This window comes from Leptopilina boulardi, unplaced genomic scaffold, assembly GCF_019393585.1.
Source record: "Leptopilina boulardi isolate dan_hultmark-lab unplaced genomic scaffold, ZJU_Lbou_2.1 LbouV2_372, whole genome shotgun sequence".
In the NCBI taxonomy this organism is placed as follows: domain Eukaryota; kingdom Metazoa; phylum Arthropoda; class Insecta; order Hymenoptera; family Figitidae; genus Leptopilina; species Leptopilina boulardi.
The window spans coordinates 1,396,472-1,420,073 of record NW_026137943.1 but is presented as its reverse complement, the minus strand read 5'-3'; the positions used below and the strand labels follow the sequence as shown (position 1 = coordinate 1,420,073).

Sequence of the window (23,602 nt, the reverse complement as noted above, 5' to 3'; positions counted from 1 at the left end):
ATAATAATGTGAAATTAAAAAAAAGTTTCTCTAATTATTATCATTTTTAAAAATAATTAATGTAAATAAAATTTTTGTTATTTCTTGAATAATTTTTTTTATTCACATTTTGTTTACGAATATTCATCTAGTAAAAATTCTAGAAGTTTGTCAGTCGATTTTTCATTTTTTAACTCTCCGCCATAAGGTTCTAAACCCCAGTGATTTGTACCTATCGTCTACGTCGCAGCAGGTAGTTACTTACGGGCTAAAGAAGGCCGAAAGTGAATCGCTCTCTGGTAGCTGAGAATGGCCTCTTCGTAGTTCCGTCTGCCTTGTTGTAATATCCCCCTGAAACAAGAACAAAAAGAAAATAATGAAATTAATTTCCTCCGGGAAATGCAGTCAGGAAATTAATCTACGAGTCTTTATTTTAAAACCCTGAAGCAAATTTTCACGGCAAATTGAACTGGAATTTTTCACTTGTAAAAAGATCAAGATCCTTTTGTTACCGCACTAAACCCGTGAATATAATTAAATTCATAATTTAAATTATGAATCTAAAATATTTCCGAGAGAATATTATGAGCTTATGGATATTATTGACTTATGAAAATAAATCTCTATTTATTATTCCCCATTTTTTTTTTTAGGGAGAAATTCAAATCTCTTAATGAAATTAATAAGGACTAAATCATTACTTTGAGATACTATTTTAAAAGCAATTTTATTATAATCTGAAGATATCTTCTATTATTAATTGTAAATTTTTATTTATTCTGCAATATTAAATTTCTTCATTAAAAATATTAATCTTGCAGATGTTGATAACTTTATTTAATTAATTTATAAACTCCTTGCTTTTGTAGAAAGTTGTTTGAAAATTTATTTTTACAAATCTCGAACATATATGTAAAGGTAATTTTAACTCAAGATCAAGTGTTTTTTAAATAGTATGATCCAGCCAAGCAGAAAGGTAAAGTTATCGACACTCGAGGTGCAACGGAGCTGTTATCGACATAATGTCTAGCTTGGTGAATATGGTAAAAGGAGAGAGAGAGAGAGAGGGCTGATTGCAAACTCGATTTTTTTAAAACTTTTTTGCAGAGTTCTTTTGCCAGAAGGTGTAATATTAGAACTCCGCTGTGCAAAAAAAGTTCGTCATGAATTATACTAAGCGAGAAGGTGTCAATAGTAAAAAAAAAATGGCAAAAACAACAAAAAAAGGGAGAAAACGATGCTTAAAAATATTGTGTACTTTAATCAATGGATTACTTTCATCAATCAAACAACGTCAGTCTGTCTCGAATGAAGTCATATTAATCTTTATTAGGCAAGTAATCAAGAAATGTAACTCATTTTTATGACCGAGTTGAATAAAATTTAGAAAATTGATCAATTTAGGGATATATACTCGGATTTATATGAAAACGAGGATTATTGCAATAACTTTGAGGGTGGAATTCTGAATTAAGTGATGCAAGAATTTTGGGTTCAATGATCAAAAGCAAAGCACAAGAGATTTTACCTTCTCTGATAAAATATGTTATTAGGATAATTTTAATAATACAAAATTAGGATAGATTTAATTAGTCTGATTTTTATTTTATATTAATAATTTCATATTACGCCAGGTTATTTTTTGATAAAACCTTGTTTTTTTATCAGACAGATTATTAGTGATTACGCCAGGTTATTTTTTGACAAAACCCTGTTTTTTATCAGACAGATTAGTCGTGATTTTTATTTTATATTAACTATTTTTTATTACGCCAGGTTATTTTTTGACAAAACCCTGTTTTTTTTATTTTAGGATGTATATTGTGACAGAACCACCATTAAACCAAGAGTGACATGACCCTGCGCAGATAGTTAAAAAACTCTAGAGCATGACGATTACAGCGCCACTGGTGAGAAGTGAGTAAACTAATTCATTTTATTAATTAATATTCATTAGTACAATTAAATAAATGCAAATGCAGACAGAGAAAAATTTTTTAATTTTATACATGTTTCACAAAAATATAAAAAGAAAAAATGTATAGTATAATTTGAAAAGATTATAAATGTTCCTGTTTATGAAAAGCGGCGTGAAATTTCTAAGGGAGAAAAATGAGTTTTGTCCAGGGCCGAAAATTAATTCAGAAACTGGTATAGCAAAAGGTGCGCAGGGCTTAGTGGCGTTCTCATGGGATCAGCACAGGTGTGCGGTTAGGTTAAGTCTAGCGAAGCTCATATACACAGTGCTTATAAATGTAATATATTTTACGCGCATAAAAGCATGGCAAAACCTAAATATATGCATGCTGGTTATATATATTTCGAAAAACGGAGTACATAATCTCACTTCGCATAAGATGGTAGTTTATCACGTTATGTAAGACTTTTAAGGGAAGTGAATTGAATTTGAGAAAGAGAGAGAGACATAAAGTTGAAACTTGAGATTGGTTGTTGTTGTTGTAAACAAGGGACAAAACCAATGCGTAACAAATGCGTTTTTCCAATTCATAAATTTCAAATATCCATTCAATTCCCTACGAATTTTGATTCGCGCGAAATCAAACAAATATTTTAAGAGCCACCGAAGAAAAATTTATCGCTTTACCAAACTACAAACATATAAAATAGGAATATCGAAGTAAACGTTCGTCTCAAAAAATGTTGTGAAAAAATATTTTTTTATTTCAAAAAAGAATTTTATTACTAATAAATTGTTACACAATTGTATATATAGAATTAAATGAGAATTTCCTGAGAGTAAAATCACCTAATATCCATAGAAAGCAAATTATGATATTACGCGATGATTAAAACGCAAGGATGACAGGTTATGTCAATTGGAATTAATCGTACGATCAATCAATTAATGTATGTCCATCTGTATCTCAAAATAGAGGAGAGTCACTAAAGGGGAGGATTAATGAAGCCTCACTCCAACTCTTGACCAAATCCCATATGGCTCTCTACTTCATGGTTCCTCCCACCCACTACTAGCAAATGCTGTTAGCATTGCTGCAGCCGATAAGCGCAGATAAATACCAATTGTGCCCTGTTTCCTATTTCCCTGAATAAACCCAACTAAAAGGGCTTCTATTTAGAATCGAAGTTGTTCCAACTTTGCATAATACAGCTTTCTGTTAATGTTAAAAAGTAAAATCCAATCTACATTTCAAATAAAATAAAAAAATTTTCTCTTCCTTGTAAGAAACAATTTTATTGGGATTTTTTAAAAAATATTTTTATTGAACCTTAATTATAACTGAAATTGAATTAAAAGTGCAAACGAATGACAACTGTTCAAAAAAAAAGGTTTTAACTACTAGTTTATGAATAAAAGTTTTTTTTTGAACTCTACTGTTGTGGATATTAAATTTTATCCACGGTCGTATTTTTTTGGAGATTTTATATAATTGCAATCTATATATATATATTGAACCGAACCGAATGAACTGTTGCGTAACAGTCTGTTACACTCAAAAAGTCCGTTATGAAGCCAGATTCGTACCAATACTGACTATTGGCGATAGCATATCTGCACCGCAATATTGGAGAATCGATAAAGGCTTTCTAAACCAGACTAGTTTTCCCAGAATAGCTTGCATTCTTCAAGATAATTTTGAAATATGCTAGGAACAAGAGAACTGAGAGTTAAGTCACGAAATCGTTTTAAAAGAATGTTCACAAGGCACTTGCTTAAATTTAAAAGATTTTTAATATTCTCTTTCTCAATATATGCAATAGACCAAAGAAAAAAAATTGTTTTTCAAATTATTATAAATTATTAATATTACAAAAATTATTTATATCCAAAATGAGATGGACAGTTAATCGTAGAAGAGTTTTACAGTGATATATTAGTAAGTAAATATTAATTATTATTCAAAAATGTCGAATGAAGAACTAGTTGATATTTGATTTGAATGACTTTTTAAATTTGCATTTTCGTATGTTAAACTCAATTTTTGAAGTGCATGGCCATAAATATTCTTATACGTACATAAATTGAACTGTAAGTTTTATGAGAATGAAAGCTTAGAACATTTTGTATTAGGTCTCACGCTCGAGCCCTTACAACCAAAAAAAAAGAGATTTATTTCAGAGGGCTATGGATTTATTTTAATGTGCTACTTCATTCATCTGTTATTCTCCCCCCAAAAAAAGAGTGTTATTTTTTTTGTTTAATAAAATTCTTTACATTTGAAAATTATGTGTTTCAAAAATAGTATCATGGTTAAAAAAAAATAACAGTGAATCACTCTTTGGTATAATAAATTGAAATTTAATATTAGTTTCTTTTTGATTTATGAAACAATCAACGTTAATTACTTCAATTCTAATTAGACATTATATTTTACTATTATTTTCAAACTCAACAAACTCTATTACGTGGATTTGCATGAAAATTACATACTGCGCACATGCAACACAATATCCTCAATTAAGCCTTAAAGACTTTTTAATATCTTCATTAGAGGTTGAAGAAGAAATATTGATTATTCTCACAGCAAATAATACACAATTCTAAAATTTTTTTTTTTCGAAAAAAGGTTCAAAATAAATTTTCAAATATGTTACATGTATTTTGGAAATTATTATCTCATGCTTCATTCGAAATTGAATGAGAAAAAATATAACGAAAAAAACACTATCAAATATCTTTGATTTTTTTTACACATACAAAAAAAATTTTAATGAGAAGAAAAAAATAGTAAACTATCAAAAAAAGGGCTGTTTTTGTTTTTAAAAAGAATATCATATTCGATATTTTTCTTTTTGATAACGAAAAATATTTTCTAATTTTTCATGACTAAATTAAAAATCAATATTTGGGAGGAATAATTGTTTTTTTTTTATCCTCAATAATTCAAAATGATGAAACAATTATAATTTTAATGGTTTGTGCAAATAATTTATCTAATCTCTGAAATGAATTTTCAATTAGTAAACCAATTCACAATGAGAATTTCCCATTAATTTAATTTGCTATAGCGATTGAGTCGATCAATTACGTCTGCCCACTGTTGCGAAACGGAGCAACATGCGATTTGACGCTTCGTCACTAGAGCGGTCACACATCCGATTTCCGTCAATCGAATGAAGCTAGCAACATCACTTGTTTTCAAACAGTTAACATCATTGCTTACATTTATACTATTGAGATTCGTCCTCTCTTGACTTGTTTTCGTCGTTTATGGCGCGGCGGCCAAGTTTTCAGACATCAAGTCGTATTGGGGGCGCCTTCGAGTTTAGCGGGTCGTCGTTTACAAAGTAAATCGTCCTCTGGGAGATTTTCTCATTCGGAGGGAAGAAAAGCTCTCTCTCTTTCTCTCTCTTTCTTTCTTTCTCTGATTTATTCCTGTATCGCTTTTTTCACCTCCGGCACCAAGAAAAGAGTGGTCGCCCCCAAAAAAGTGAATTAAATATAAAACTTTTATATTACTTCAACGTACTTTGCGACGCTTTTCTTCTACTTTTCTTTAGAGGAGGTCATTTGCAGACTTTCCCTTGCCGTTTTCTCGATTACCTTACACTCGAACCCTTTTCTTCTTCTTTTTCATCTCCTCCTACTGCTCCTCAAGTGTCTTAATATTTCAAACATTTTTCCTTTGTTGTGGCCTTGATAAACGAGAAAAACAGCTCACGGTATATTCCAAAACTTTTAACTGGAACGATTTTACGCAGTTAGGAGTAATTGAAAAACAGCAGTGAATTTATTAAAGGGGGATGCTAAAAAGACTTGGGAAAGGGAAAAATAATGTTGGAAATCTGTTCACGTTCCAGTTGAAATTTATTTCTTGGATTAAACAATAATTTTAGCCCTTTATTTTTCTTTTAAATTTTGATTTTATAAAATTACACACAACATCAGAATTAATGACACTTTAGATATGTTAGAAATTTTATGAAAGAGCTTGATTGCGCCAGGTTATTAAATACCAATTTTTTTTTTATTTCTTTTCTTTTTGAAAAGAAAATGGGAAGTTAATGTCGATCGACTGCAATTAGTAATTATTTTGTCTGGACAGGTATTGATAAAGCAAATCACTTTCTGGAAGATTGCATCAGTAAATCATTGACGTCTATGCTTAAATTTAATTAATGAAATGAAATCAACAATTATTGAAAAATCATGCAGTATTTCCAATCGATGTCTTTAATTAAAAAAAAAAGATAGAAAAAGCGAACAAAATGCTACTAATGGACAGATATTCGTTATCCAAAGGTCCATTTACGAATAAATGGAAACGATCATTAACCTCCTTTTACTAACATTATTTTTCTATCAGAATGCTTTCTGATCTATTTGTTTTTATCAAAATGAATTAATATATTAAATTTTTTCATTTAAGTTTAGTTAAGACAAATGTAAAAAGTTGTAAACATAACTAACATTTATTATTTTTACGCGGGTTAGTTAAATTTCTTAAATTAACCGTCCTTTATGATTGATGATAGATTATATGCAGTTACAGTGTCATTCTTCATATTCTGACAACGTGATAATAAAGAAATCTTATCCATGAAAGAAAAATATTATATTTCTTTTATATGATTAAAGTTTTTTCTTGAATAAAAAAAGAAAATTAAAAATTGGAATTCATTTTTTTTTTAACGGAATTTATGTATATATATAGATAATATTTTGTTGGACCTTTTGTAATATAATGAAGTTAATATTATCCATGGAATTTTCCTGGAATGTTCGCCGAGATTCGATTATTTGAATATCTACAGGATAAAGTATAGTATATATGTAGAAATAATAAACTTCTTCTGTATTCTCCTAGAATACAAGAATTTCAAAACAATTCTTCAAGTTTGAAGAGTTACGTTTTTATCAAGTTTTAATGAATATTAAGAAAACATCATTTATAATTCTTAAAGTAATATTTTGATATTTTTTTTTTGTAATATACAAAAAAGTATATTAGACAAAAATTTTAATATTTTTTTATTAAAAATTTAAAGGAATTTTAATTTTTCTCAAATGTTAGAAAACTTGGAAAATAATTAACTATAATATCCTAAAAGAAAAAGACTAATAAAATAATGATCAAGTTGTACCATTTTTCTTAATAGACTTTTGCATGAATAAGCCTTTTGCAGAAAAGAGCATGAATTTATAATTAAATGAAGGCCTTTTTTTCAGAAAACTAAATGATGAAAGCGTGTTAAGCAAAGTGTATAGCTCATATTAGAGTTTTCTTTTCAGAATATATTCAAACGACAGTCAGTATTATATTCAGTTAGTAAAAGTTTCATTGGAGACGATGAGCCTCCATTCATTGTTATCTCTTTTGAAAATGCATCAACTGAAAAGGCTTCAAGTACTTCTTGCCAGAGACCAATGGGATTATTCACCTCACGAATGTCTCGTCTCTCATCCCAATGAGTTAAAACTCGAGGCGAGAGAGAGAGAGAGAGAGAGAGAGAGAGCGAAAAGGAAATAGCTGATACAGAGCGACGCGTCTCGGAAGCTACTGCAGACGTCGACCATGAGCAATGAGAGTGAAAAATTAAGAGAAGTGGATGAATGAAACCAGGAAAAAAATAACAACTCGAGAAAAAATAGTATGTGCCAGCAAAAAGAAAGCCTAAGAGACTACTTTTTAAGAGCAAATTTTTCCAGTATACTTTCTTTCATAATGATAACATGCGTATAGGAATTGTTTTTTGAGGCTAATAATTTAGCAAAAAGGAATTCTAACTAAAATTATCGGAATTCCGACTGGAATCTCTAGGGAATTCTTCCAGAGTAATCTTTCAAAGTGGGTTGGGAAAATAAATATTTGATAATAGCTGTTCCAATGATGTGACTGAAGCTACATTAATGACACTTACTGCTGATTGGACGAGTAGCACTTTGCCGCGGGGGAGACTCATCTGATTGATGCGCTGGTCTAGTATGTCGGTTGATACAACCACGTGACTTAAGCTGAAATACGATTATAATTCCCTTTTGTCCTCTAAATCGTGTGTGCACGGCATGTATCTTTGGTTCCCCTGTCTATGCGCTAGAAGCACAGCCGCTCAATAATGCATGCGATAGAGCTTTTCTTTCTCTGTCTCTCTCTCATAACACTACCCCGTTTCATCTGCATATGGCTCATTCTCTCACCTTGCCTTTTTTTTTTGCTTTCCCTCTCTTTTCTTTCATGTGGCAATAATATTAATCACTAATTATATTTCTCTTTTTCCTAAAGTATAATTTTATTATCAAGATTTGTGAATTTAAATTCTAATACCGTGTAATCGTTTCTTTACACTAGAACCATCTACAGTTGGGAAAAAATAGTTGTATTTTTATTTAAATAATTCAAAAACATAAAAATGCAACTCACTTACACTCTTAGTGTACTCATTTTTACTTTCAGAAAGAAAAATGATTTTAAGCATTTTCTTCTTTTAAAGTTGACTTTTGCTTGCACGACAAAATAAATGACACACATAATTATAAATTTTACAAAAGAGTTTAATTGCGCCAGGTTATTAAATACCAATTTTTTATTTTCTAAATAATTTCTTTGTGATTAATTTTTAAGATTAAAAAAAAAACTTATTCGAACATTCAAGTTACGTAATAGAGTACCTCTTTCTCACTCTCAAGATCTCCCGCACCTTCTATATAGAATATACAACAGTAGCGGTTGTGGTAACACCGACACTGGCAACGTGTGTGAATTTAGTTGAAACTATATGGTAGAAGGAGTGGGCGTCCCACAATGTCTAGGAAATGGTATGAGAAAGTGAGTTTATGGATAAGGGGTTTGAGGTGTGGGAGGGGTGGTTAAGAATGGGACATAGGATCCCTTCGAGAATGCTGGAAGAGCATGACCTGCATGCGACATTACTACTGGCAGCTTTTAGACTATACAGACTTTCGTAAGTTTGCTTCAACGAATCAGATGTTACCGGAACACGGTCACCGAATTGGTCTTACCAATTGATCCGGCACGATCAGAAGCGCGTGCTCGCGTTTCACGAAAAAAGTCACGTTTACGCTTTTTCCACTTTGTGGTAAAGCCAGTCACTCATGTGATTCGATAACGACTTTTGTGGATAAACATTTTCCCAGGAAGAGAATATTGAATATTTTTTTAAAAGAGGTTTTTAATATTTTATAGCTTTATGGTTGAAATGGAATAAATGGAGAGAGAGAGAAGAGAATGATTCGCTTCTGATGGAGTGGATTTGTAAAAAGATTAAAAAAAAAAAAAAAATTATCTAGAGTAAATTCTAAAATAACGCAGAGTTAAAAATTTACTAATATATTTGAAATTATTACTGACGAGTTTCAAAAATATAATTCTTTTTGTCAATTTTAAATTATTGACTTTAAGTTTATTTAATATTGTAAAGAATGTGAATTTAAATTAAAATTAATTTCGCGCCTTTGACTAGCAGACGATGAAACGCATGCGCGCGAGGAATTTTGGTAAGGTTAGAATTGTGATCACGAGGCAAAGTAATTTTGGTCTTACAAAAGTACAAGTTTTATCGTAGCTTTAGCGACAACTACAAATTGTGTCGTCGAGATGATATTTTTTTTTTTTCAAGAACAAACCGTATTTCCAAGGTAAGAGGAGAATTCGTAGAGTAGTATTACGACAACAAATTGCAAAGTCCGGTAAGTCGACATAATTCTCTTTAATATTCCTTTATGGCTAGAAATTGTAAAATAATAAATTTATGTTGAATTTTTGGAAAATTAACATTTATATAATTTAAACATTATAATTTCATTTATTTTTGATAATTTATTTTGAATTTAAAAGTGGTTACTGTGAAATAAATCGACGTGTTTAACATACAATTTCGTAATTAAAAAACTTGTACGACTTTGTAATTAAACTTCTAGGTTGACTGTCGCTCACTAACTTTTCTGTGAACTTTGTTCTTTTAAAGCAATTAAAGAGTTTGGGAATTTTCACTTTCATTAGTTTTTCGCCATATAATGCAAAACTTTTCTATAAGTTTGCAAAAAAAAAAAAATGAAACGAGCCGTAATTTGTAATTTACGAGAGAAGTTTTTGAATTCATGTAACTGATCGTTTTTAGCGTTAAGAAAAATAAAAAAAAAAAATTCACGATTTAAGAATTATTATAATAAAATAGCTACAATACGAAAAATGTCTTAATTCAAATTAACGGTTCTTTTAATCATTAATTTGATAATTTCTCCTGCTGTTGAAAAAAAGATTAAAGTTTTGAAAAATAAAAAAACTTTACTTGTCTGATCTGTCAAAAAGTTTTTAATAAATTAGTAACGAAATCGATGTTTTATTTTTGATAGGAGAGTTTCTTGGATAGCAAATAAGAGAAAATATATATATAGTTTTTGCTTCACCAGGAAAGAAATCTAAACTTTTTGAAGGCTGTCTATAGTTCTTTAAAATGTATTTCACTTTTTCTTTTGAAAGAAAGCTTTCGAGTGTTTCTTCTTTTTCTTGGTTTGAAAAAGGCAAGAACGAAGAAGTTATTACTTGGACAAATTTCCAGGGCATTCAAAGCGAAACCCGGAGCCAGGCCCCGGGGGTAGAAGATTGAGTGCGCCTATAAAGGGTTGGGAAAGAGGGCGGATATACCCGAGGCGGAATGACCGGACGAAATGACTTCACACTGGAGAGAGAGTAAGAGAGAGAGAGAGAGTGAGGGATTGAAATTTCGTGTAGGCGCCAGGGGTTATCTCCCTTATCTTGAAAGGGATCTCAAGCGTCTCGGTAAACCGACTCCATGAATTAATTAGTTGGCAAACGTGAAGCCACTCTTGCACCAGAGGCCATTCCTGGGCAGGAAAAGGCGACGGTAGTGCTCTAACTCTCTAGGTCCACATAGAATCAACGGTACTATATGTAGACATGGTGGAATCTCATACATAGTATGCACACGCACATCGAATCTCGTTTTCTCTACGACATATTGTGCACGTGCCTTTCTCTCTCTCTCTCTCTCTTTCTCTCTATCCACATTTGTACCTCTCGTAATGCGGAACTTTCCTATTTGTTACACTCGAATTTTTCAAGACGAGGAATAGTCGACTCCGAGAGAAAAAGGATATAGAACCTAGATTTTTAGTCAGGGACTGCTAGACTTTTCATCCAAATCTGGATAACGTATATATGTTGTAAAGCTCAAAAAGCGAATCAACAGAAGAAATCGTCTCAAATGCTGGGAGATTGATTCACTCTGGCGTATGACGTTTGAAAGGATTTCATTCTCTTCGAAAAGGGATTTAAAAGTGTCTCGTTGTTTCGTTTGCAAAAATTGGAAAAAAAAAAAAAATTATTTTATCATTGCAATTTAAATTATCAGAAATAAAAATTTTTACTACGTTGACCTATATTCTATTTGCAGGATTTATTAATCATATAAATTATCATCATTATCATCCATTGTTGCAAATCTCTGTTATAGTATTAAAATGGATTTAAACCGAAATTGTTTGTTTATGGGTAATTAAAAACGGTTCATCAAACATAAGGGTACGTTTGTTTCATGACGCATCTAAACTATTCTGGTTTAATGAACACTGTGGTTGTGCATATTCAGTAAAATCAATGAGAATTGCATTCACATAAATAGAACAACAAAATAATAAATAGTTTATTACATAGCTCGAATAAAAGCTATTAAATTTACAGTTTAGTTTTTCTGAAAATTCTTGATGATTTTGAAATAACAAATAAAAAAGGAATAATTTCTGATTTTTAATTAACAATATTAGATAATTGTTTTATGATAAAAAAAAAAAGTTTTCTTTTATAATTTGATTTAAGAGAGAAAGATTGGAACCACAAAAACAAGTTTTGAATGAAAACAGAGCAATCTAAAAGCAAAATGGTATATAGGAGAAGTCACTCACACAAAATATCGTGCGTTTGTTATACTCGAACTGTCTTAACAAGAAGTTTTCGAAAGCCCAGGGGAAACTCAAAGACTGTTACAAGCAGAAGTTTGCAGTTACAAGCGGAAGTAATGTCGGCGACATCAACATTTTTTCCATGTGGTTAACCACCTTCTTGAAAGTTGAAGTTAAGCTTACTAATCGAAATTCTCACCAAGAACAATCTCTTAACCGAGCGAAAAAGGGTTTCAGTTTTCTTAAAAGCGGTTTGCAATTGGTCCTAAAAAATAAAAAGAACGAGCTGCTTTTTGACCCTGTTAGTGCTTTTCATACTTGAGAGCGCTTTTAATCTTGAAAAAGTTTACTTTGAAACTGTTACAAAAGCCTTTTGAATTTAATTAGAAACAAAAAAAAATAAATAAATGAAGGAGCAAACAAAATTTTGAAATAGAATTTTTCGGCATCATAATTTTCTTCTTGGGGAATTTTTTTATTTAGATTTGATTAAAGAGTAATTGCTTTATAGTAATTTCTTTTGCAAAAATTTCAAGATAAGATTTCTTTTCATGCAAAATCCTTGAAATGCAATCGAAAGTTTTAATTTCCAAAGCCTTCAATTGTTCACTGAATAGTGAGGGCTTGTTACCTTTTCCATAGGAGAGGATTAAAATTCTAATTATGCTAGTCACACGAACCTGATTGAGGATAAGCTACTTGAACGGTGGAAGCTACTCGATTATGCGGATTCGCTCTAACGAAGCAAAGCTTAGAGAGAGAGATGAGGACGAAAGGGCATGGAGAAGAAGACTCTAAAGGACTTTTGTGCACCCCTTCCTCTATCCTCTTTATCCAGAGTTGACTACACTCTCTAGAGGCGAAAACGGAAGCCGACTGGAACGCCAGAAGACTTACCTTATACTCCCTTTGCAAAACGTTCAGAGAAAGAGAGAGAGAGAGAGAGAGACGAGCTCGATGAAACGGGTGGGCGGTCGCGTTTGTCGACTCTGAAAGCCAAAAGTTTGGGCGGCGAACGTTAAGCGGATGCCAAAGGGTGCCCTTTTGGCATCTCTCCTCGCAAATTTACAAGAAGCGAAAGCGAAATGTGTTCCTCGTATTCGATTCGACAACGAGTCTGTGCTGGGTTTACTGTCCTCCCATCTCGTGTACACACACAGAAGGAAAATGGACCAACACAATTTGATGCTGAAAGCATTATATTGTACGGGGTGCGGCCATTTTAAGAGGGTCACTGTCGCGGTTTCCGAAAGTGTAAGAAGATACACACAAGAAAATCCAAATGGTATTTCTATGATGCTGGTTACTTCAAAGCCAAAAAGGAAAGTTTTTTTTTTTTTTTTATAAGCAAACCGTTCTTTTGAGTAGAATCCATTTCTCTTCGTATCCATCTTGGTCATGCGACATAAACCAAAATCTCGAGTAGGGAAAAAAAAATAACATTGCCAAGAGACTGTTCTGGAATATAAATCTTTACTCAGTTTCGGATAGTTGATTCTGAAAAAGGGAATAGAACAAGGACATGGTTTTGGCAAACAGAAAATGTACTTGAAAGAAAGTTGAGGAGAATTTGTCATAACGTACAAAATGAATACATCTTTCAACGATCATCTAATTTCATGATTAAAAACGATTTTTCTTACTTCTACGTCTAGGATATTACATGCCTTGGTAGTTATAGAATTACTTCATTAAGGTTCGAGGAAAAAAAAAAAAGATTTGATTTTCAATTCCTTTAGAGGTATAAACTAGCCGTCTCGATGTTCTGGTGTTGATGAAAGGCGGATGGAGTGATGAAATTTTCACCGAGGCCTCTCGTCCTCTAATTTAGTGCAGGAAGCATCCGACAAAAGTGGATTACACGATATTGGGAGGCGTTTCTAGTCATTAAGACACACCTTCCTTACTCTTGGGAATTGGAATGAAAAAATTTTATCGTTCCACAATTTCAAATTGCCTTTATTATTATACTATGATGGTTGTAATATTACTAATTTTTTTTTTTTAAATAAAGTCCAATTCAAGATATACATGCTCCTAATATTCAAAATTTAATAAATAGTGTGAAATAATAGCCAGCAATATTTTTATTTAAATCGTTTATTTAAAAATGAAAATTTGAAAATACATTTTCATGATAATAAAATATTCTCTTTAATCTATTATGCAAAGAAACTCAATATTGCTTTAGTACCAAGTTGTGCAAAAAAGCTGGTTACTATGAAATAAAGTTTCCTTTTATGAACTTTTATATCGTAATATACGTTTCCTCTTAAGATCTTAAATTAAGCTACTTTAATTTTCAAACTTGCACAAGTTAGAAAAAAAAAAGTTAACAAAAGAAAAGGGAAGGAAGAAAAACGATTAAAACCGACAATAAGAATAAATGAAAATAGAGGATGGAGTTCTTTTTTTTTTTAGAAAAAATTTTGTCATTATTCAAAAATGTAAGGTAAATATAAAAACGAGGCTATATGTTATTGTGACTATTATTTCAAAAATTCGAGCTTTTTTTGTTTTTGCTTTGAAAGTAAATTTATCCGTAAAAGTATGATTAAAATGGACAGTCTCTGAAATAAAACATTGGTTTCCGGCTTTGCTGTTCTTTCAATTCACCTATATATATATGTATGTATTCGTGGCTTGCTAATTAGTCTCGGAAGTTTCTCGTTAAAAAAATATTTAAACCCTGCGGTGAATGAAAAGGAAAATAGAAACGAGCTCACAGACACTATAGTTAAAACAAGTTCTGCGCAAACGAAAACATTTGGAATTGCTGGAAGCACGATTGTTGTAAGAGATAAATCCTCCTGTCCACCTTGGATGGTTCAGCACATGTGCTAGTATGAACATTACATAGTCACATATAGGTCTGGGAATTCGATGTCCTCGCGTGTATACAATCTGTTCTAACGCATTCATGTACGTAGTCCGGTTCGCCTGTCACATATATATAGTAATGTACATGCATGTTGGTATGTGAATTCAAGCTATAAGCAAGACCATATCAAGGGATTATGACCGACATAGTACCTCGGAATATCCTTAAAGCACTCACGTTTTGCAAACATACGATCCGACAAAGATGTGCAAGACATATTTACTTATGAGGTGAATTTCTGTCAAGTTGGTTTAAAGTAAGAATAACATAAAATATTCTTTAAATAAAAATACCAAAATTTCATATCTAAACATATTTTTCACGACGTGAAAGCTATATATTTCCATTATTAACACTTTCTCGAAAGAAGAAGATTAATAAAGAATAATAATATTAATTAATTTCTAAATATTTTTTAACAATATGATCTTTCTGTCTGATATACCATTTTTAGAATTGTATTCTTCTTTAATTAAATAAGTTCAACTTACGAATATTTTATATAATTCATTTAATAATTCATTATAAATATTCCAAAATTAGTTGAGAACTTAAAATTTTTTAATATCTCATAAATTCTTAATTCCATGCTTTTTATTCAAAATTTATTCAACATGTCTGAATCAACTTGTCATTAAAAGTAAAATGACTTTACAATTGGGCCAAATATATAGATGGATAATAATAGATGCAATGGTTGTATAATAGTAACTAACTTTGAATTTGGTCGATAATCGACAGTCGATCAAAAGTAGAACAACTCTGTAACCTATTTCTTCCACACACGAAAATGTAATTTTATATTAATCTGTTTGAAATTGCTGCAATTTATTTGAATTATTTTGATTCTTTTTTTTAATAATATAGGAAAATTGTTTACAAATTATAACGCATAAGTGAATTAATATTTACATATGACATTTTCCTGAAATATAATTTCGAATCATATATATATGAAACAAGACGAAATGTATGAATGTAAAATTTGAAAAGGATGCTTTCAAATTTCAAGCACTCAAAGAGAAAAAAAGATTTTTTTTCACTTCAATACCATATATGAAAAAATCTTAGACATAAAGAAAGATTCTCTACATTAAAATTTATATCATTCATTGAATCCTTTGAAATTATTTTAAAAATTTAAAATAAATAGAAAACTAGGTTATTATAAGCTTCTTTAATAATTATATAAGTATATGTTAAACATAAATTGTTGAAATTAAATGTAAAAGTCTCTCACGTATTAGGTATAATGTTATAAAAATCTAATTGCAAGATCAAAATTTTTATACCCCTATAAATGCAATATTTGTCAAGCCCTAACACTTTTTCGAAGATTTTTATGAGAGAAAAAAAAGAAGGATACTCTAGCGTCAGAAAAATAAATATATATATTTGTCCCCAAAGATTTAGTAGCTATGAACCGTTTACTACCAATTTTTCAATATATCAGCAGTATTCTACAATTTTTGAAACTTATTATTTCAAATGCTTTTTTTTTAGTGATTTTTAGGAAAATTATAATCCACTTTATGAGAATAAATAAATTTTAAGAAAAAAAAAATCATTTAAATCAGGTTCAAGTGAACACCAACCACATTGATAGTGTAATACACTAAGAATTTGGAAGGATTAAATGACAAGTCATAACGTTCAATTATCGAAGAAAAGCAATGCGCACTAAAAAGTCTTTGGCAAATTTTATTCACCTCTAAAAGACAACTGACAACTCATTAAAAAAAACAATTCTTTAAAAGACAAGAGGTAACTCTGCAATATAAATGAAAGCACTGCGCACGAAATCAGTCGTTAATTAATTTATTGAATTGTCACATAAGGGCCATTTAGTCTTAGACACCGACCCGTGACAATGCTGTGCTTACAAGGATCCGAATCGACAAAAAAAGTGTATCGCGATAACTGGTCAAAAGCATTGATCTTTGTGGACAATATTGACGAAAACTTCGTTGGTTATAGAAAGTAGTCACCTAACTCTTTTGTACAAAATCATCGCTTGTAGAGTTGGCATTTGTCCTTTACATTGAGAGTTGTCAATTGTCTTTTACATTGAGAGTAAATGTATATATATATTTGTCCCCAAAGATTTAGTAGCTATGAACCGTTTACTACTAATTTTTCAATATATCAGCAATATTCTACAATTTTTGAAACTTATTATTTCAAATCCTTTTTTTTTAGTGATTTTTAGAAAAATTATAATCCACTTTATTAGAATAAATAAATTTTAAGAAAACATTTAAATCAGGTTCAAGTGAACACCAACCACATGAAAACTTTACTCATTAGACAGTATAATATGTGTACGTCTAACTGACAAGGGTTTATGTTGTTCTAGGACCTTTACGAAATTCCTGACATTTCAAGCCATGCCGCATATTAAGCTTTAGGAGTTCAAGAATAGCTTGATTATATATTTGATTCAAAAACAAATACTAAATATTTTTTTTTTCAAAATTAATATAAAAATGGAGGTTTTAGATTTTTTGTTTGTGTTTTGCAAAGTATTTTTCTTGTCTATAATTTGCCATTGTTCATTCTTTTATTGGCTGTTTGTACGTTTTTGTACCTGAGGGCATAAAATGCAAGTTTTCAATATTGTACTTTTTGATTCAATTTCAATTTTTATTCATTTTTAGTTCAGTTGCAGTTCGACCATGTGGACACTTTGTAAGTAACGGACTTTATTTAAATATTTACCACATTCTGTCCTTCAAATATTTCAATTTGTCACATTGTGGTGTGATTCTGCCCTTCAGTGTTTGATATTTAGATTGTTTTGTATTGATCTTATTTTGCCCTACAGTGTTAAATATTTGTATTTGTTATTCTGTTGATTTCGGTTGATTTTTCCCATTGGTGATGGATATCGATGGTAGTAATTAGATTAAATTGTATTAATTTAAAATTTTGTTATTATTAATCGAATATGCGTCCTTGGATTAATAAGTAAAAAGTGACGACAGAAATTGGGATAAGGAAAACTTCGCTTCCAAAAATTTTGATCATTAACAATCTACTGTTCATAACTTTTTTACTAAAACAATGATTTCTAAATCCAGCGTTAAAGAAGGAAAGTTGTTTAACCAAGGGTAATGCTGTTTACCAAGCTTGACAGGGGTTCTTTTTTTTGCTTTCCCTCTTCGTGAAGGCGCACATGAAAGAAATAAACGGAGATTAAGACGGTAGGTCACAGATAGGAAGAATCTCCTTGGTCCCTCTGCTTAATTTAATTTAATTTTGCAATCGGCTTGGGAGGACGAGTACTGCCAAGAGTCGACCTCGTTTCACTTCCGGGACAGTACACAGGACTCCTCGACCCACGAGTGGCCATGTAGATAGTGGCTGCGTACATCCAGTGAGAAGAGGGATGGAGATGGCAGGACGATGTGGGGAGTGAAGGGAGAAGGCTTATCGCAGGTTCCCAGCACGGTCGGCTTATCGACTTCGCGGCTTCAACCGTTGGATGCTGGCGTAGACTCCCTTGAGGGCAAAGAGAGAAGGAGAGAGAGAGGACCTAGTCAATCCTCCCCTCAGTCCTCTCTCATCCACTTTCCTATTGGTTTTCATCTTCCCCTATCATATCGGTTATGGGAACCTGTCGTCTTCTAGTTTCACCATCAGGTTTCCCTGTCATAAGTCCTGCAGGGTTTTGACCAACTTAGTCTTTGGTTAAACTGCGCCTTTAGATCTCAACTACTATATCATGTTACGTAATAAATGTTGACTGTCTTCCTTAGGAAGTTTTGGAATTAAGTTTAGACAAGTTTTGAATCTTCCACAAAATGTTGATTAATCTGACTAAAAGTAGATTATACCTTTATATTATGAAGTTTACTTTCTCTTTGACTATAATTTGAGATTTTTAAAAATATCTACAAAGAAAGATTTATTTGATGACTCCAATAGGAGCCAATGGAATCCACTAGATTCGTAACATTTTTATATAATATAATTAAAAAGTTAGAAAATCACCCTCTTGATATCCAAAACATACAATTAGATTGTATTCTTGTAAATATTTACCAAGCTGGATTGAATTGAAAATTTCCATAACTTGTGACAGATTGAAGGGGACGTAATGTATATATATATATTGAATTTTTTTTTTTTTTTGAAATTGAGACGAATTCATTTTTCTTTTCTCGATAGGGTTTTTGAAAAGCAACCCGACATTTCGAAGCAAGGGGAGAGAGTGGAGCAGGCTTTCCAACAGCATGACAAAATTGCCTTCTCTGCATCCAGGGCAAGGATTAGGTTGATTCATTGCTGTATCGCATGCAAGGCACAAAAATTCCCCTCATAAATTCCAATAAACTTCCCGACGTGACAATCCGTTTAGAGATAACTGCGGTCGCGGTTTTTGTTAGTGAGTGGACTTTTTTATCTGACGGTGGTATTAACTTCCAGGTCGAGTAGGTTGGAGGTGGTAAAAAAAAAGTGGATGGAGATGAAGATAGGAAGAATAGTAGATGGGATTTCGATTTTTTAAACTTTTTTTTTACTTTTCATATATAAAAGGGATCTTTTTCAAAAGTGCGATTTAGAGCAGAACCGTTTTCAGGTTTTATTAAAAAGAAATTCAAACAAGTGTATATTTTCATTTGTCCCTTAATTCCAACAAAATGTGAATCCAAAATTTTTTGAAATAATTTTTTTTTTTTTGAATTAAAATTATAAAATGTTTAAGAATAAAAATATGATTTATTCATTCGTTTTAAAAATTACATCTCCAAATGTGTAATAACATAATTTTATAAATGATGGATTTCGTTCCCCCCTCACTTGAGTAAAAAATATATATATATATATATATATTTACAGATTTATTGTCTGAAAGGAAAAATTTATTGTCCTCTCATATCTTATGAGATAAACTGTTTCTTTCAATTGATTTATGGATTTTCTCTCGCTATTGAAGCATATCTTTATATAGGATTTGCTTTTTGGCATTTAATAAAATTCATATAAATCATTTATAAAATGTTGCATATTATTTTATTATAGTATGCATCATTTAAGTTCATTATTTCCAGAACTTAAAATCATAGTAGTTTATATAAGACAATATCAAAATTAATTAATTTATAAATTATAATTATCATCATAGATAATTAATTTCAGTAATTTTCAATTTTCTTCAAACACTGTTTAAATGTTTCTAATCAATTAAGTTCAATACTGTAATTGCATAATACAAGGAAGTTACCTTCACCCCATAACTTTCAGTTGCTCGCAGAGTTTTAGAGGAATGCGTCAGGGATCGTTTATCTAGTTAGGCGTCTAACAAGCTTAGAATAGTCCTATGTTGTTTACTACACTATCTCTTGTCAACTTAACAAGAACAAGACATAGACTATAAAATAATTTGATTAATTATTAATATATATATAGTAGACTAAAGTGATAATATAATTAAAGCATTATGCAAAATTTTTTTTATCTGTAGAGACAAGAATTGATAGTGTAATACACTAAGAATTTGGAAGAACTTACTGTCACTTCTAAGAAGACAACTGACAACTTTGGTATGTAAATAAAAGCATTACGCTCGGAGGATTTTGGGAAGTTCTACACACAATTAAATGACAAGTCATAACGTTCAATTATCGAAGGAAAGCAATGCGCACTAAAAAGTCTTTGACAATTTTTATTCACCTCTAAAAGACAACTGACAACTCATAAAAAAACTATTGACTAAAAAAAAATATTGACTAAAACTTCGTCGGTTATAGAAAGTGGTCACCTAACTCTTTCGTACAAAATCATCGCTTGTAGAGTTGCCATTTGTCCTTCACATTGTGAGTTGTCACTTGTCCGTTACATTGAGAGTTGTTACTTGTCTTTTACATTGAGAGTTGTCACTTGTCTTTTATATTGAGAGTTGTCACATAAGGGCCATTTGGTCTTAGACTTTTCTGTGCGTAGTGCTTTCATTTACTTACCAGAGTTGTCACTTGTCTTTTGGAAGTATTCATATTTTCGAAGTTTATAGTGAATAAAATTGTAAAATGATAAACAACTCTCAATGTAACGTAAAAGTGACAACTTTCCATCAGACAAATTCTTTGGAAACATTGTCCACAAAGATCAATGCTTTTGACCATTTATCGCGATACACTTTTTTTGTCGATTCGGATCCTTGTAAGCACAGCATTGTCACGGGTTGGTGTCAAAGACCAAATGGCCCTTATGTGACACGCGCCTTGGGCGTTTGAATATATATAATTTCATTATGATTTTTATTACGATTCCTATTAATGTAAACATTTTAACAGACGTTTCTTTCAAAGTCTATCGTTGAATATATAAAACCATATATTGTTTATATTTATATTAAACCCATTCAAATGATTAATTACTTTAAGTAATGTAATATTTATTTTTCTTTTAATCTAGATAGATATATTTATTTTAAAACAAAAATTTCTCAGTAAAAGAAGAAAAAAAGTGTGAACGAATTAAATATTGATAGAATATTGAACTCCAGGAAGATATAAAACGAATGTTTACTGTAATTGTGAATTTTATGTGTCTATGAAAAATATCACCTGCAAGAACTGTATCAATATTTACGTCGCAAATGTCCTCTAAAATCAAGTCACATAAAAAAACGGCTTTGAAATAAATCATCGGATTTTTTTAATTAAACACTATACAGTATCACGTCTCTGTAACTAAATTAAAAAAAGTAACATATTTGTTAAATTATTATTATTATTATTTTTATAAATATTTACAGAGTAAATAGCATAAATTTTTTTTTAGTAGAGAATAAATTTTTTAAACGATAAACTTTAAAGAAGTCAAGAATAAAAAGAAATTGTGAGTAATAAGAAAGCATAAAGAAATGAGGAAGTTATAAAGCTTTTTTTTCTTTTTTCCTAACTACAATGTTCCTTGTGTAAAAGTGAGATGCAATAGCATAGGAACGAGAATTGTTCTCACGCTTTGTTACTGATACAAATAGACAGACAGACACACACACATATACATATATACACTTATAGTACACAACTTTCGAAAATGAGTCTATCGCGTGCCACAGTTGTAGAACTTTTTAAGAACTATGAAATTGACTTATATAAGCCAAAAGTTGAAGAACATTTTTCCACTGGTAAATAATAGGTTAATAGTGTTAAGAATATTTACTTTTTGAATGTGTTATTTAATTATTACGAGCATGCTATCTTTATGTTTATTTTAATTGCCTTTTATTTTCAAGTAGGAAAGTGTTATAATTACTCTAATTAAAAAAAAAATAGGTTCACTTTAGCAGTACTCTATAATTTTAAACTTTTAGGTCTTTTTTAAAAAAATTTATATTCTTTTTGGCAACTATTTTTTAAAATATACATATATTGATTTTAATAAAGTACAAGAATTTAAAATAAAACCATAGCCAGTGGCTTTTTAACTCTAGAAAAAAAATACGTAAACTGATAAATTTCCAGAAAATTACAATAATTCTGAGAAAATGAGTAAGAAATTTGTAATAATTATTTCACAGTAAATTGCCCTAGTTTTTTTTTCAATTGTTTCAAAGGAAAAAGTGGCTATTTGCCATTGGTGAGATCGTTTTTTTTTCCTTTCTCATTTCACATTCAAGCGTACATTGTTTATACAATATAGGCAATATTCTTATGCCTGCAAAAAAAAAAGGTTACCATATCATACCTATAGTATGATTACCTAGTATGGCATTTGTTTTACAATTCTTGTCATTCTATTTATCTTTTTTCATTCTCTATTTGTTTTAGTATTTTACACCCTTCTTGTGTCCCAGCTATCGTGGTGGAAACTAATTTTCACACAGCTGTCACTTTGTGAAATGCGCTTTATAGCCAAGCTTGCGGCCGCAAGCTCGTTTATGACCAACCAAAAGATACGTCATGGGTTTGAGGATTCTTGTGTCCACTACAGGGGACGTAAATTGCTGTCGGCGATTTGCCTCAAATTTAACATGAATCGTCTGGTTTTGATGGGAAGTTTATGCAACAGTCAGCAAATATGACCTAATTTATTATATGCTGCGTTATTTATTTTCTTTTTTTTTGGGGGTCAAATAAAGCAAATTCTTGAAAGACTTAAAGTAAACAGTTTCTTTTTTTGGGTGATTAAATTTATTTTTAAAAATAGTTTTAGTTGCAAAAAATTTTGAAATTTAAAAGAGATAATGATTGTAAAATATTACTGAAAAAATTGAGTTGCTTTTATTTTTATTCTTAAGTTTTTTTTTTTTTGACAAAGCAAGAGGTTAATAGTGACTTTGTTCAGCTAAGACAATGTTTTCGTTTTATTGTATATATCCAGCTGAAGCTCAAAGAGACTGGATTACGTTTAAGCTTCTTCATAGGAAGCCTAGATACGGTTTATAGGCTTCATCAAGAGACACGCAAGTCGTAAATGTCACGAGTCTCATAAGCCATGAGTATCATACTTTACAAGAACCCATGTGCACACTGCAAAAGCTTAAACACACTACCTTACATGCTGTAACTTTATTCAATATTTCATCTGTGCGATAAAATTCTAGGTGTACTTTCATAAATTTACATCTTATAAATTTAAATTTCTTGTTTATAAACATTTTTAATTTTCATAGTATAAAAATAAATCTGTAGTGAAAATTAAAAGGATAAGAATATTCTTTTGATATAAATTATAATTAAAATATTAAAAAAACCCAAAAAAAATTAAATTTTAAAATATTTTTGATTTTCTTCATCATAAAATCCTATATACTATATATATTGAATTTCAAAAATGATGCTTTATAAGCGGAAACGATTTCTTGATATGATAAAGATTTTTTATTGGAATCTGTGAACCCTCATGAAAATTCAATTACATGAAAAGTTGAA

At 30.6% G+C, this 23,602-nt stretch overlaps 2 protein-coding genes across 2 annotated transcripts in view; both read right to left on the bottom strand.

Moving 5' to 3' along the window:
• Positions 1 to 23,602, bottom strand: part of LOC127287721 (uncharacterized) — a 277,776-nt gene that overhangs the window by 156,853 nt on the left and 97,321 nt on the right. The gene's annotated exons all lie outside the window — the stretch shown is intronic.
• LOC127287715 (protein O-mannosyl-transferase TMTC2) overlaps positions 1 to 23,602 on the bottom strand; it is a 127,010-nt gene that overhangs the window by 37,394 nt on the left and 66,014 nt on the right. The window contains exon 6 of the mRNA XM_051314797.1: positions 245 to 330. Coding sequence (XP_051170754.1) covers positions 245 to 330 — 86 coding nt within the window. The remainder of the gene's footprint in view (positions 1 to 244; positions 331 to 23,602) is intronic.